Consider the following 16,156-nt stretch of genomic DNA (forward strand, 5'->3'; position numbering starts at 1 on the left):
ACAAGAGTTAGTGATGAGCATAAGGTCTTATAGCTGGGGTTCCATTCAGATGATCTGTCTGGCTCCAAAGCCCAAGCGAGAGACTTTGTGCCAGTGATGATCACACCATGGTCCTGGCAGTTGACAATATTGGCCGTTGACTGTACCTGACACTTCTCAGCTTTTGTAGTGATTTAACCCTCACTGTGCCTCTCTATGAGGCAGGCACTATTCTAAGTCCTTCACCACAGACAAGGGACCTGGAGTGCAGAGAGGTAACAGGGCTCATCCAGGATGTACAGATACTGGTAAAGAAGGGTCCCAGTTCAGATCCCTCTGACTCTAGCCAGGGAGTAAAGTGGTTACATGGGCCAGTGATCAACTCCAATCTGTTGCCAACTCTGCATTAGTCACACCTTCCTTCAAGACTGGACCAGGCTTAGAGACCATCTGCTAGACCCTGGGTGGTAAACTGAGTCCCAGAAAGGGGGAAGAACTTGCCCACATCCTGCATCATAAGTGCTGACACTGGGTCTGCTCCTGGCTCTCATTTGTGACTCTGGCTGTTCCTCATTCCTTGCTGAACCTGTTTCTCATCCTCACCCTTCCTTCTCCTCTCCTGGGCTCTCTCTGCATTCCCTGTCCCTCTTTCCTTGGCACAGGTGTGGATTGAAGCTGCTCTTCAGATCTTTTACTCCCTAGGAGTGGGTTTTGGGGGTCTCCTCACCTTTGCCTCCTACAACACATTCCACCAGAACATCTACAGGTCAGTGCCTGCAAGCTTCCCAGTGCCAGGGGCCAAACTCAGGAGCACGGTTGCCCACGAGGCTCTCTTGGGTTGAGGTTGTGGCCAGCTTAACCTGGCTTGGGTTTGGACTCTCCTGGCAGAGACACCTTCATTGTCACTGTGGGCAATGCCATCACCAGTATCCTGGCTGGCTTCGCTATCTTCTCAGTGCTGGGCTACATGTCTCAGGAGCTGGGTGTGCCTGTGGACCAAGTGGCCAAAGCAGGTAGGTGGGGGCATCATTTGAAGGTTTGGTTGGGTGAGAGGTGGCTGGACCACAGGGCATGCTATCAAGACACACTGGCAAGATATGGGATAGCTGTGTTTGTGTGTGTGTGTGTGTGTGTGTGTGTGTGTGTGTGTGTGTGTGTGTGTGTTCAAATGCATGGGTGTGCAAGAGTGTGCAACAACAATCTGCTGGAGACAAAAGAGTTTCTGTATGAGGCTGTCTTGTCTTATCAGATCTTGTTTGTCCAAACAAGTACATCTGTGTTGAGATGTATGTGTGAAAGTGCAAACAGATCACATCCCGGCTTGAGATGTATGTGTGAAAGTGAATCTAAGGTGCCAATGACCTGTGAGTCAGTGTGTCTTGTGTCAGTGGATGAGTGTACGTCTGTGTACCAGTGGGATTCTCTGTACAAATGCATGTGTGCAGACCTGTCTTCTGACTAGGCGCTACATTTTGTCCCTGTGTGTATCTGTGCATGATTGCTCATTCATATTCAATAGTCCCATGTACTGGGCACCTGCGTAGCAGCCTTAGTTCTGGAAACTAAGAAAGTGATGGATGTTATTGTCTGGTTAGTGCTTGTCTCTTGGGTGTGGCAAGTGAGAGTGCTCCCACACGGACACAAGACATCCTATGTATTTAAATGCATATGGGGAACTCTGTGTACCCTAGGCTGCTGACCCTGCATGCCCTGGGCCCAGGCCCTGGCCTGGCCTTTGTTGTCTACCCACAGGCCATGACTATGCTGCCCCTGTCTCCTTTCTGGTCCTTCCTCTTCTTCTTCATGCTCCTGACTCTTGGCTTGGATAGCCAGGTGAGCCTTGCCCGTGGGAGTGGGAACTGGTATGTGTGTGGGTAGAACTCTGATCTCAATGCCCCTTGCAGTTTGCCTTTCTAGAGACCATAGTGACTGCAGTGACAGACGAATTCCCATACTACCTGCGGCCCAAGAAGGCAGTGTTCTCAGGCCTCATCTGTGTAGCCATGTACCTGATGGGGCTGATCCTCACCACGGATGTGAGTGGTCTGCAGGGGGCGCAAAGCTGGGGGAGCTGGGCGGGGCAGTGCTTGCAGCAGTAGTTGCTTCCCGTCCCACCAGCTGTTTCCTGTGGCCGGCACCTTGGTCTGTGGTTAAGTTCCGGCTCTCGAGTAAATTTGAAAGACCTGGATTTAAACATCACCCTTCCTCTTGCTGAGTGACTCCAGACAAGTGAATTTCCCTCTCTGAACCCATTTTTCCTCATCCATAAATGGGTTCCGTTAGGAGATCTGGCACTCCAGCTGCTTCCCACTCACCTTCGACGGGAAGGAGATGGGCTGCAGCTGTGGGGACTAAGGCTGGAGGCCCAGTTCTGTGCTTTGTGTTCTAGGGGGGGATGTACTGGCTGGTCCTTCTGGATGACTACAGTGCCAGCTTTGGACTCATGGTGGTGGTGATCACCACATGCCTTGCTGTCACCCGGGTATACGGTGAGCAGGGCTGGGGCAGGCAGGAATGGAGGAGGGGTCGTGGGCACCAATGGGACCTGTCATGGGGACACGCCTTCTCCCCCCTGTGCAGGCATTCAGAGGTTCTGTCGAGACATCCACATGATGCTGGGCTTCAAGCCAGGCCTCTACTTCAGGGCCTGCTGGCTGTTTCTGTCCCCAGCCACACTCTTGGTAACCAGGGCTGGGAGGGAAGGTGGTTGGCTGGGGCCCCAAGGCCAAGTGTAGGTCCCTCTGCATTTAGTCCAGCTGGATTAGCCCAGCCCTGAGTGAGCCTCCGACAGGGTTGTGGGATAGACATGAGGACCTAGCCTACCCATCCTACTCCAAGCCCCAGTTTTCTGAGCTGTGCTATTCTGGCAAGTGGACAAGGCTTTTCTAATTCTTCGGGCCTTGGGGTGGGGTGGGGGGCTCTGTACTGTCTTGCTGGTCATAGGGAGGGAGTAACTGGGAGAAACACTGTCTCAGGATTTAGGATATGTCAGACCTAGGCTGTCACAAACCTTCATATTAAGTCAGTTTGGGGGTAGGTCCCAGCTAGGCTCTCTCAGACCCAAGCCATGCCATACTCTGGGTCCCACTCAAGGACCAATGATGCTGGAGTCTCCACTCTGCAGGCCTTGCTGGTATACAGCATCGTCAAGTACCAGCCCTCGGAGTATGGCAGCTATCGCTTCCCTGCTTGGGCCGAACTGCTAGGCATTCTGATGGGCCTGCTCTCCTGCCTCATGATCCCAGCTGGCATGCTGGTGGCTGTGCTTCGAGAGGAGGGTTCACTCTGGGAGGTGAGTCTGCCTTTCCTGCCTACCTACAGTCTTGTGGCCCTGTGGCCCAGCCCTCAGTATAAAACAAAACAAAACAAAACAGAAAAACAAAAACCAAAACCAAAACCAAAAAAACACCTGCACTGACATCCAGAGCCTGGCAGGATTCTTGTAGCCTGAAGAGGCCCACGTGTTCTAGATTTCCTTGGGGCTGGGGTCATGATCTGAACCTCATGTCACATGGGGCCTTGGTGTTGGAATTGAAGAGAATGAGTCCAAAGACCACTGGTGATAGTGTAGGGGTCAGGACTTGAACTTGGAGAACAGAGCCAGTAAACAATATTGGGGGACCCCAGAAGGTAGGCTATCCCCTTTGTCCTGTGTTCAGGGTTCCTGCTGGGTCAATAGTAGTAAGGATAGAATTACATGTTATAATAGAGTTACAAATATTATATTATAGAATTATTATATATTATATTATATATTATATATTATAGAATTATTATATACACTATGTTAAAGATAGCTCCTGTTGGCACAGGAGCCAACAGGCCTTGAAAGAGACAGATAGCAACCCACTGTGGGCCAGCAGATATGGTGCGTGACCACAAGGAGATCCTGCCCCTCTCTGAGCCTGGGGCACCCTGGCCATTATGAGTCTGGAGTCCTCTGATGGTCAGAGACCATTGTGGCGTGTGAATGGAGCTGAAGTGAACTTGATGGGGGGCAAAGAGAGCCTGGGGACCCTCCTTATGACATACACCTATCAGAAGGAGTCAGCCAGCCTTGATTCCTGAGAGCTGACTGTTGAGAATTTAGGAAGTTGTGATCCCATTGTTAAGCTAGCTCTAGCCAGGAAATGAGCTATAAAGCAGTCCCCTGCCCTCCTGCCGGCCTGTGCCCTAGCACATTGCTGCCACATGCCTGTCCCACACTCTCTCTCTCTTTTGGGAAAGCCCATCTGGTACTCTCTGTAGTCCAGTCAATGCTATGCTTCCAACCACTGTATGGCTTAGGGCCCTGAACCTTGGAGCCATCCTGTGCCACCCCGAGAAATGCCAGCCACCCCTTGCCTGAGAGCCGGGTGTGTGCAGAGAACAGCCTGGAGCCAAGGAAGTCAGCTCTCGAGTTTATGGGATCTGTGGCTAGGTGCTGGAGCAGCCTTGTGATCAAGGTTTCCTCCCATCAGTTGGGTCAGAGTCCCAGCTGCGCTAATGGCCCTACTCCAGTTGTCCCTCTAGCCTTGGTTTCTCCAATAAGACAGGAACACTTGCCTATAAAGTTGCTGTGAGGAGAAGAGAGGCCAGTTAGACTAAGAGATAGAAAAGCAGAGCATTAGGAAAGTTCAAGACAGGGCCTATCCAGGTTCAAATCCCAGTGCCACCACTTTCCACCTGTGTGACTTTGGCTAACTTAAGTGACCTCTCTGAACTTTAGCTTTCAGATGATATCTTTAGGAGTAAAGAGGGTAGAGTGTAAATACCTCTTTTATTGGGTACTACAAAGATTAAAAAGGCCAACACCTAGCACAGACCTTGGGTATCTATGCTCTCAGTTCCAGATCAGGAGTTCCTGTAGAGGGTGTTTTTCCCTGGGCAGTTTCCAGTGGCATTATTGATTGTTGTGGGGAGTAACTGAAAGAACTGTGGGCTGAGATCGTGGTTAGCACCCTCACAGCTTGTCCCTGCCAGATGGCCAGTAGCCCTGAAGCTAAGGAACTTCTTTTTGTGTGTGCAGACACATCTAAACCTTCCCTCTTGGGGGTCCTTGCGTTTTAGTTTGGGAGATAGGCAATAAGGACTCTGTAGTGCTGGCTAAGTGCTACGTCTCAAAAGAACAAACAAACTGAAAAGCAGGGTATAGAAATAGAGTGGTGAAAGATGCCATTTTAGTCAGGGCAGTCAGAGTCGGAGAGAGATGTCAAGATGGACAAGGTGATATATAAGAGCATTCACGGGCTGGGTGGTGGTGGCATACACCTTTAATCCCAGCACTTGGGAGACATAGGCAAGCAGATCTCTGTGAGTTCGAGGCCAGCCTGGTCTACAAATCAAGTTTCAGAACTGTCAGGGCTGTTACACGGAGAACCCTGTCTCGGAAAACTAATAAAAACAAAACAGTAACAACAGCAACAACAAAAAAACCACCATGACTTGGGGCTGGAGACACAACTCAGTGGCTAGGAGCACTCACTTGATTTTGCAGAGGATCCTAGTTCAATTCCCACATCAGGTAACTCACAACTGTCTGTAACTCCAGCTCCAACAGATCTGACACTTTCTTCTGGTCTCCACAGACACCTGCACTGACATCTACACACACACACACACACACACACACACACACACACACACACACACACACGTATTTAAAGTTAAAAATAAACTTAACACACACACACACCATGACCAAAAGTGAGTTAGGGTGGAAAGGGTTTATTTCGTTTGTGTCAAGTTGACAAAAACCAGTTGGTACAAGAAGATAGGCGGGGGAGGGCACAGAGAGCGTGGCCAACATTCAGATTTCATTCCAAGAAAGAAGAGAAACTTTTGGCAAGTTTGTGAGGCGCTGGCTCTGACAATTCAAGGAATGCCACCATATTCTGAGTGCCAATGATGTTGGTGCTAGACCAAGAGCCTTTCACACTCGGTGCCCTTGGAACCTGTACCCTGTGGGCTTCATCAATTGTCAGTGGCCTCCTTTTTCTCAGGATACAGGACTCTTCCTCTGGCAGGATGGGCAGAGGACCCTGGAAATGTGGCTAAGGATGAAGGGTCTCTGGAATTGTAGGCTTAGTCAGCTCCTTCTTTCCTGGACATGACTTTGAGAAGTGTCTAGGGAGGCTACCTCAGCTCTGCCTCTGTTCTGGCTGCCACTTCTTTCATAACCCCCTCCCCCCAGCAAATCTGCATTTGGCTTTCAACAGAAGGGGCTGGAGTGGACTCCCGACCGAGTCTGCCCTTAGGTGCTTGTCAGTGGCTGTGTGCATCTTGTCTCGTAGCCTTGGAAGCTGTGTTATCCCCAGCACCAACTAGTTAGCTCCTCTTTACAATGTCCCCGTGGGAAGTTTACAGATGGTTCCTTGGGGCCACCAGTCCAGAAGTGGCAGAGCAGATTCCCGCTGGGCACAGGCAAGTTTTGTGGGGTGCCTGGCCATGGAAAACACTCAACACCCATTATCATTGCTCTGCCACAGCGACTTCAGCAAGCCAGCCGGCCAGCTATAGACTGGGGCCCATCGCTGGAAGAGAACCGGACAGGCATGTATGTGGCCACACTGGCTGGGAGCCAGTCACCAAAGCCTCTGATGGTACACATGCGCAAATACGGAGGCATCACCAGCTTCGAGAATACGGCCATTGAGGTAGACCGCGAGATTGCAGAGGAAGAGGAAGAGTCCATGATGTGAGACTGGAGACTACCAAGCAGGAGGGATGGCCAGGGCCTCACAGTCCCTTCCTTGGGGACCTGCAGGGGACAGCTCTGCCTGCTGGGATTCTGAAAGGCAGTTGGAGGTTGCTACAGCAATTTCAGTCCCCAGTATAAGTCCCTCTTTGTGGCCTCTGCCTCTCCTGGACCTCTATCTAGATGGACACACACACTACGTAGTCCAATCAAAACTGAAATGATTTGGCTCAGCCTTCACTTTGCAGAGGGATGTGTTGAAACCAGGGAGGGAAGAGCTGGCCCAAGGTCACATGCCCAAGAGCACTTGCTCCCAAGCCACCAGCCAGCCAACTCCCTTCCTCTTGGGGCAGTGGGCACCATATTTGATATTTTGTTCAAGACATTTTGACAAGACATATTTCCATACAAACCAACATTAAACTTGGGGGTCCAGTGAGAGGCCTGGAGGGTTCCAAAGCCCAGGATATAGTTAGTAGTAAATGAATTAGACAGAAAAATCTCTGTGGGTTCCTGTGTTAAGGCCAAGTTTCTCAGAAGAGGTGGGAACTAGGGGGCTGGGGGCATGTAAAGGATTGTAGAACAGACAGGAGGCCAACCGGGGCCAGAGCTGTCCCTGAGCCAGGAGGAGGCCAACCTGCCAGAGCAGAGACCAAGGATGGCTGGAGATGGTGATGGTCACAGGTTATGAGAGGGAGTGAGGAATAGCAGGGAGGGGGAGCCAGAAAGGCAGGGTGGGAGGGGGCTTGCATGGCACTGCATATCACTTTAGGTCTGTTAAGGGTGGATGAGGGACAGGTAGAGATATGGGAGGCTTCTGAAGGACAGATGAGAGGTCCTAGTAGCTGGAGTGGGAGTAGATAGGCAGAGCCCACCCTTCACCACGTGGACTTTGTTCCTTGGGCTGGCAGGAGGCCCAACGAGCACCCGCCATGGAGGTAGGAATGAAGGCTGCAGTTAGAATCCTTTTCCCCATCCCTGTGGCTTCTGATGACAAAGACAACCAAGACCCAGAGATGGTCCATATAAGATCTATGTCCTGATGCTGCAGGGCTCCTGACATGAGGGCAGCCTCTGTCCTGGGTCTCTGAGAGATGGCATTCAGGTGTGGCTACCTACTAGCTGTCCTGCCATTGCATTTCCCAGCAGAGCAGGGCATTTTCATGCAACATAGTGAGTGGCCTTTGTGCCCACCTCATCCTGGCATCTCCCCAGCCCATTTGTGTTCTGCTGGCTGACTGTCAATAAATACCGAGTGAGGTCACTCTCCTTACCTGACTCTTTGCTACTGAGGGCACAGTGGGCATCAGAGAGTACGTGCCAGCTCCCACTGGACAGAGGAGGGGTCCAAGGCTAGCCACTTGCTTCTTTCAACCCTGACTTGTAATGTCTCTGGATAAATGCTGGGCCTCTAGAAATTGCTCAGTCTCCCATTATATGTAAAGGCAAATGGAGCCCCAGAAGGGAGAGACTTGCCCAAAGTGGGGAGGATAGCAGGTCATGACAGCATCCACCAGCCATATCTCTTCAAGTGAGGCTGGAGCTGATGTTTTTGGGTTTCCTACAGAAGAATCTCCTGGTGTTCTCAGCTCCTTCCGGCGGGCAGGGCCTCAAACACATGAAAGAGCCCCAAGCCTTTCTAATGCAGACCTGGGTGTCTGCAAGGCTTTGATGGGGAAGAAAGGAAGGTAGCTGCTGTTGGGTATTAATACATTTCCCCTTACAAAGGGCCGGGCCCGCCCACAGCTTTGTTGATTCTCCACTGGGAAAAGGGTGATACAGCATGATGTTTCCCAAGGCAAGCTCCTCTTTCCACACCAGGTACAGCCTCTATTTTCTGGCAGGGCCCTGACCTGCAGCCTTCTTGCCACACCCATATGGGGAGTTGACTCACTCTGCTCACTTGGGGCCGTGGTTTTAAGGGCCTTCCTTGCCTTAGGCACCTAGTCATGGCTGCATCTGGTGACCAAGGCATAAGACTGGAGGATCTTGGAGCCAAGACCCCACTTCTCTTAAATCGTGAGATGGAAGGGTTGTGACACATTGGTTACCTTAGCAGGTCCTCAATAGGCCCCGCCTACCCCTGCTGCCCTCTACCAGCCCAGCAAATTCATCTCTGCCTGTGCCCATACAGACCCTGGCTATCCTCTGCTTTGACTATGCCTGCACCTTGATCCTGTGCCATTCGAATCCTGGCCAACCCCCTACATGAGCTTTCTTCAGCTCCCAGCCACATTTGACTCCTGAGTCTGACTCAGCCCCACATCTGGTGAGTCCAGACAGCCAAGCCTTTATGTCCATGGCACTCGTGTCCTTCTGAGACAACGTATTCTATTTCTGTGCTATCGAGATTCTTGTCTCATACTCCTTGGACCCCAGAGCACTCTAGGATGTGGCAAGATGCTATGCAGAGGGCTCTGGCTGCTCAGCCACAGGCTTGGTCTGTTCTCAGCTCTGTCTGCTGGAGCAATGTGATCAAAGGAAGTGCTATGTCTCTCCAAGTTCCAGGCTCTTTCCCTGTAATGGGGTAGCTACAATTCTTCAGCAGGAACCTCAGTGGGGTGGGGGTAGGGGTTGGGGGATGCTGTGAGGCTCCAGCATGAGCCAGGGCATATATCTGTTGATTGAAGGCCCTGCCCCAGGCCTCCAGGATCAACCTTGGACATCCCTGGTTTTTCACAGTTATGACAGTTGAGTGGCAAACTGAACACAGTTCTATCATGGCTCTGGGGACAACCGTCAAGAGTTAAGAGAGCTGCAGACCCCTGGGAATACCATGGGTCCTGGGTTGTTCAGCTTTCAGGATTGTGGTGTGCTGTCCTTAACACTCATATTTTGCTGGTGGCTCATGGAAAGTTTGGCTTCTTTAGCTTCAGGCCACTCCTTCCAGGGCCTGAGTTCCCAATGACATTGGTCCTGCCCTGGAAAGGCGTCCAGGGATGTCTGCCCACAGCATGTCCTTGGCCCGCATCCCCCTGCCTCCGCCTGACTTCCTGTAACCCTGGACTTCTCTCCAAGGGACTGGGTAAATGCCCGCCCCCTCAATCCTGATCCACGCACTGCACGGGGAGGCCTCCTCCCAGCACCCTCATCCAGGCTTGTTTTTGTTAGGCAGAGAGAAAAAACGTTTTTCCCATTAATGTCCACAGCGACTGTGAGCTGCAGCCCCTAGAGGATTGCCTTAAGTAAGAACCAAGGCAGAGTGACATGGTTAGAGTCGAATCCTGGCCCCACAGCTCTGAGAATCCACTACTTCATGTTTCTAAACCCAAAGCCTCTCTGATGTAAAATGGAGTTCCTTGTTTTTCCAAGATATTAAATGTGATACTGTTAGGACCCTAGACCACACTTTGAAAAAAAAAAAAAAAAACTTATCAAAGTGCCTAACACAAAATTGAATGCATGGAGACCTGTTAGGGAAGATTATGCAGGCAATAAACTGTCTCAGCTTCCAACTCCAATTAGCCCAGGGAGGAGGAGATTAGGGACTCACAATTCTAGAGCCTGGACAAGCTGCCATCAGGCCCAGGACTTGCTAGTACTGTGACAACAGACCTCAGTGTTCCCATCTGTAAATCAAGTAAGTTGAATAGGAATCTGGACTCTCTACCAAGGTTCCTGCTGGGGGAGACATAAACAAAAGGGAACTGGCTGCCCCCATCTACTCCTGTAGACCCTCGCTGAATACCACTGCCATGGACTTCCTTCTCCAGAGATGGGCTTTGCCTGGTGAGAAGGCAATGTCATCCCTTCTCCAGGCCTGGCTAAATGATTGGGAAGCTGGTTCTTCCAGGTTCATAAAGATGGTCTTCCAGTAAACTGGACAGGATAACCCTGCCAAGTCGATGGAAGTAGACTGTAGTCCATAAGTAGAGCACTTGCCTAGCATGCATAAGGCTCTGAGTTCAAACCAGAACGCCATCTAAAGTGAGGTGTGGTGGTTTGTGCCTGTAATTCTAGCACTCAGGAAGTTAGAGGTCAGGATCATTGGGTATGAAACAAGTTAGAGGCTACATGAGATCCTCTCTCAAAAGAAAAAAATCTGAGCCCATGCTTTGACTTGGCCTTTACTCTGCTGACGACAGTCAGGGTCCTACAGAGCTTTGGGGCACAGGAATTGAGGCAGGGGAGGGCCCTGTCATCAAAATCCTTCTTCTGAGATAGAGATGAGAGAAGATGAAGTCTGTCATGGGTCTGTCATCCCATAACGGCATCTTGGGGCAGCCAGCACAACATTGGAGACTGGGAGGGGCAATCACTGCAGAGCCCCCAACCCAGGGGCTTGTCAGAACATTGCTGCCTGAGCCCCTGCTCAGTCTTACAGATCTTACTCCCCGAGAGTAGGGCCTGGTACATACTTATATCTAAGTGGGTTCTGTGAGTTGGTATCTGTTCTGCCTCTAACACTCCCAGAACCCACTACAGGGTGTTTTCTGAAGGATTTACACCCCAGGCCTGCAGAGGCTCTTCCCACTGCTGAGGGACCTGCCTATGTCCTGAAATGGCATAACAGTATTGCAGTAGGTTCAGGGCTCCCTTAGCCCTCTCATACTTCTGGTCCCCACAACTTCCTCCTAAGCCTGCTTCCCACAGTCACATGCTTCCAGGTTGCCCCTGCCTTGTGTCTAGACTTCCCTCCCATCCATCCCATGAAGTGTCTCCACACAGCCTTCCAAACCTCAAGTCACACCTCCCCTCTTTCCTCCAGCTCCGGGTCCAGCCTCCACCTAACCTGTCCTGAGTCTTGGCTCTTGTGGTCTGACCTAGTGTCAGGGTTTCCTGGAAGACAAGAAATACTTCTAGCTTGTTTGCAAGTCTTCTTGAGACCCCAGCCTGGCTCCAGCACATCCCAGAAAAGTCAGCATTTGCGGTGGTTCAGGGTCCAACTCACCTCCCCCCAACCCCAGCCTCATTGGGTGGCTTCCCTTTCACTTCAGCTGCACAGTCTCCTTAGTCATGTGTGGTCCATCACAGGGCTGTGCTGAGGACTGAGAGCATCCAAGTAAAAAAGATGGGACATGTGTGGCCTTGGTCAGTCCCCAGTAAGTGACAGCCATTGCTGTCGCAAATTGGTGGAGTGACTGGTCATGTGTGCACGTCTTTAATCCCAGCCACATGCTTGCCGAGATTGACTTCATGCAAGAGTGGCAATATCTACTGCATGTGTCCTGAGTGGGGACTTGCTGCCCTCCTGACTTCAAGGAGTGCATGGATCTAGGGACATTTGCTTAGGCCTATTGGTGGGGTACATAGAAGGTGTTGTGGGAGCCTGGGACCTAACCAAGAATGTATAAAGTACAGGAGAAGACAAAGATGAGGCTAAAAAAGGACTGAGAGTTAAAAGGTGGGGAGCTTCTCAGACCCCCACTCATTATTTGCTGATGCCCAGAATTGGAAAGGCACAGAACAGAGGAATGGGGGATCCCTAGAGGACCTAAAAGTTGGGTGAGTTTTAGTTCAGGTTTCCCAAGCTGCTCTGAGTCTTGCTGTCTTCCTTGCTTCCCCAAACTGTTGTAACTAGGGCAAGTGGTGTGAAAACACACTATGAACTGTAGCGTTGCATGCTCTTGTGAGGTAAAAACACAGTTCTAATTTGAGAGTTCAGAAGCTCTCTTGAGATCAACTGGAATTGCCCAGATTAACCATGACACACGCCTGGAACCCACTCATGTTCTGCCACCTGGTGGTGAGAATCTTCAATGGCAGCCTAGGCAAGCTCTCAAGTCCCTCTGCACTGCCCAGGTGCTGGGGCTATGAATGCAGACAGGAGACAATATTTGTGTGTTCTCATGCTCTTGTGAACCTTGGCCTGTACTCTCACTGTGGAGGTTCTCGTGACAATCTATACCCGCCCCCTAACTCTTGTTAAGATTACCCCAAATGCTGAAAGAAAGCAGACTTCATCCTTGGTCCTAAGGTTGCAAGCATGTGGTCTTAAGCATGTGAACCAAGTTATCCCAATCCATCTGAAGACGGACCAGGACTTTCATTTTGCAGCAGGGGAGACTTGAAACAAAAACATCTCCGAGAGTTCTGTGCCTTGGCCAGTCCAAGAAGACAAGGAGTCACATAAATTCATAGCTATTTATTGCACTGAAAACACTAAGAATAAAACAGACACCTCTTCTCCCCTCCCCCACCCTGACAACCCCACCCCCACCCCCAGTAGCAGAAAGTTTGAGCAGTGGTCATTCAAGTCACAGCCACATATTAAAAAAAAAAGAAAGAAAGAAAGAGAGAGAGAGGGGAAGAAAGAACTGAAACAAAACCCTAAACAGATAGTAACAAAGAAACCAGCACTGGAGCCTAGCGAACATATTCCCCCAAGGGTCTCCAGGGGGGCCAGGAAGTCATGGGGCAGGATTTGAGCTATGACACATAAGGCTGGAGATGCTTTTCCTATAACCCTAACCAGAGCCAACCAGAGCCTGAGTTTTAATTTGGCCTTCCTTCCTTCCTTCCTTCCTTCCTTCCTTCCTTCCTTCCTTCCTTTCTTCCTTTCTTTCTTTCTTCCCCTCTCTCTTTTCTCTCTCTTTCTCTATCTTTCTTTCCTTTTCTTTTTGTCTAGAGGGTATTTTGGAGGAGCACGGAGCTTGTCTGGTGAGGGTAGGCTCTGGGCAGTTTTTGTTTTTGTTTTGTTTCTGCCAGTTCCCCTGCCTGCCATCTTGGGGTCATTGTAGTGCCCCAAGGTCTACACCGGTTGGCTGTCCACCCACAGGAGCGGCCTCTGCAGAGCGGGCCATCTCAGACTGGGGTAGGGATCTGCCTCCACTTCTCCCACATGTGAGAAGCACATAGTGGACAGGGGGCATGTTAGCCAACGGAAGGCAGGGCATCTTCTGGTTGGGGAAACTAAGACCCCACAAGGGGCAAGGACTCACCCAAAGCAGGTCTAATCAGAGCCTGCAATCAAAGCCTACCAAAGTCCCCCAACACTTCTTTCCCCTGCAGTCCATTGCTGGTAAGCAACAGACAGGCACCAAGGAGGAAGATGAGGGCCAGGCAGGGAAAAGGGTAGTGACTGGCCAGGCCTGGCACGTAAGGTGGCCAGCTAGTGACAAATCCAGCAGGCTCTCAGAACTGGGGTGGGCTTCATGGTGCCATCTTGTTTGACCCTCCATCATTCTGGAGGCGAAATTGAGGCAAAACTGAGGCTTGAATAAGGGATTGGATGTTGCTTGGTAATTGCAGCAATCCTTGGTAAAGGCCACACCCTCCTTTACCTTTGGCTAGGGATGGGTGGGTCCAATGGGTTCACTGGGCCTTATGGAGAAGCCTGGTTCTGAGGCAGGGCCGAGGCCCATCCCTGGGCCTGGGGCAGCAATGTCTCTACCAAGGGCAGAGGACTACAATGGGGTGGCTTAGACAACAGAGCCACTCTCCTGCCCTGTGCTTGTCCCCTGGGCAGCAGGACTTGAGAGAAGAGCCTAACACATAGCTCTACGTGGGGGAAAGGTGAATACCAGAAAGTTCTGGATTAAACATCCCTTCCACTTCTGCTCCAATCAACCCTCAGAGAAGCTGAGAGAATCAATGCTGTCTCCAAACCCCTGGACATGGCTCTTCCTCCCCTAGAATCCTCCAGAGGGGACAGTGTCTCATGCTGGCAAACTATGGCCACATAGAGACCAAAAGCACAGAGAGGCAGCAACGTAATTCCAAGTTGGACACTTGAGAATACAACCTCGAATGTCATTATTATTATTTTGTCCAAAACATGTCATTTGATTTTGCTGAGTGTTTTTCTTCTTTTTTGTTTTTTTTTTTTTCAACATACTTACTGCATATAAAGTCATGCAAAGAAAACGGTGCAGACAGGAGATCCCCGTGGATGAGACACAGCATTCCATATCAGAGCCAAGAAGAGGGAGAGAGAGAGAGAAAGAGAAAGGGAGGGAGAGAGGCGAGGCGAGGGAAGGAGGGCAGGAAGGCAGGCAGGCAAGTGCATTAGAGCGCACGCCAGCCTTGTTCAGCATGAAGTAGGAAAATAAGTTTCTGGTAGTCTGTTTTGTCCAAGTTAAGAGAAACAATGAGGATACGTGCTCAGGAGGTAGTGGGGGTGGGGGTGGGGTAGGGGGATGGCACAAAGATATGGGGAAAGAATTCCTGGGAAGCACGGTAGAGAGGACTCCAGCTTCGGGGATGCCAAGTCTGAATCTTCCCATCCTGGTGGCCTCCCCAGCCCTGACTCACTCACTGTAAGTTAGTCATGCTATCCCTGGATGAAATCCTGTCAGCTGGCCATGGGGACCAGAATGGAAGGAAGCTGTGTTGGGGGGGGGGGGCTGAGGCCACCTCAGAAAGGAATCCCCCCCAAGAAAAAATCAGGAACAGAGTAAAAATTTCCCCTCACCCCTCTTCCCACCCATTTCCCAACCTGATCCAACTCTTCTTGAGGTCTAGTTATACATAAATACCCGTTAACGCAAAATCCATTTACGAAATACACAGAAGTTTGGCTGTAAAAAGGCATGCGTCCAAGTAGAAGTGATACCTAAATGTTGCTTGCTTTGCCCCTGAAACACCATCAGCTCTCTCCTCACACAGAAGAAGCTGGAATTCTCCAAGGACGTTGGAGGATGGAAGGGGGCAGGTTAACACTGGAGGCAAACTTCACAGAAGGACTGGGACAGTCAGTGGGGTGCCTGAAGGGGAGAGCCCACCCCCTCCCCCATAGTGGACAGTCTGGTCAACATAGGGCCAGCATAGGAGGGGAGCAGATGAGAGCAGCAGTTCGAGGCAGGGGCCCCTGGCATTGGCTCCTCTCTTACTCTCTCCCATAAGGAGTTGGCTTGGAGATTGAGGAGCTCATCTGTGCTTCCCTGGGGACCCCGGAAGAGGAGGGATGGAAGAGAGGGGCACACTTGCCCTCCTCTTCCTCACTTCCTGGTAAACACACAGCTGGGGCCTCCTCACCTACAGCCAAATCTAGGCCAGGCCAACAACAGTGGCTGGGGGGTGGGGGTTCCTGGGGCCAGCATCCTGGGTACCCAAGCCTGAAGCAGATCCCCACTGGCAGGAAGAAAGTGACAGTGAGAGATGGATCTGGAAAGAGCTGGCCATTTGCTTTGATGTTGTGATGGCTTTTGTGAAGGAGCGGATTTTCGTGATGCAGGTACAGAGATGACAATGATAGGGTGATGCGACAGGGAGAATTCCAACAAAATCCAAGAGAGAACCAGCAGCCACATTCCACGGACAAAGAGTGGATCTCTGCGATGCGACAACGCAGGGATCCCAGCCTGGTCCTTCAACTGTAAGACACAGTAAGCCCACCACCTTAGACATGGTCAATGCTGCCTCCCAGGGTTCCCACCCAGCTTTCCCCCAGGAGCTGCAGGAACTAAAATCTCCTCGCTGGAGTCTTGTCAGCCTCTCTGTAGCTATTCAGAGGCAGAAGGCAACAGCCTGCTCCCCTAGACATACCCCACTGCCGCCACCCCTACCCCACACCAGGTCAACACCCTTAATTCCCCCTAGAGGTGCAAAAAGAAATGATTC

The 16,156-nt window shown here is 51.0% G+C and overlaps 1 protein-coding gene across 1 annotated transcript in view; it reads left to right on the forward strand.

The window, feature by feature from the left end:
* Positions 1 to 6,659, forward strand: part of Slc6a7 (solute carrier family 6 member 7) — a 16,710-nt gene extending 10,051 nt beyond the window's left edge. Inside the window, exons 7-14 of the mRNA XM_027402804.2 lie at positions 642 to 745; positions 868 to 992; positions 1,700 to 1,812; positions 1,884 to 2,015; positions 2,369 to 2,468; positions 2,560 to 2,660; positions 3,104 to 3,271; positions 6,447 to 6,659. Coding sequence (XP_027258605.1) covers positions 642 to 745; positions 868 to 992; positions 1,700 to 1,812; positions 1,884 to 2,015; positions 2,369 to 2,468; positions 2,560 to 2,660; positions 3,104 to 3,271; positions 6,447 to 6,659 — 1,056 coding nt within the window. The remainder of the gene's footprint in view (positions 1 to 641; positions 746 to 867; positions 993 to 1,699; positions 1,813 to 1,883; positions 2,016 to 2,368; positions 2,469 to 2,559; positions 2,661 to 3,103; positions 3,272 to 6,446) is intronic.
* The last annotated feature ends 9,497 nt before the right edge of the window (positions 6,660 to 16,156 follow it).

Source organism: Cricetulus griseus, chromosome 2 (assembly GCF_003668045.3).
Source record: "Cricetulus griseus strain 17A/GY chromosome 2, alternate assembly CriGri-PICRH-1.0, whole genome shotgun sequence".
Lineage (NCBI taxonomy): Eukaryota > Metazoa > Chordata > Mammalia > Rodentia > Cricetidae > Cricetulus > Cricetulus griseus.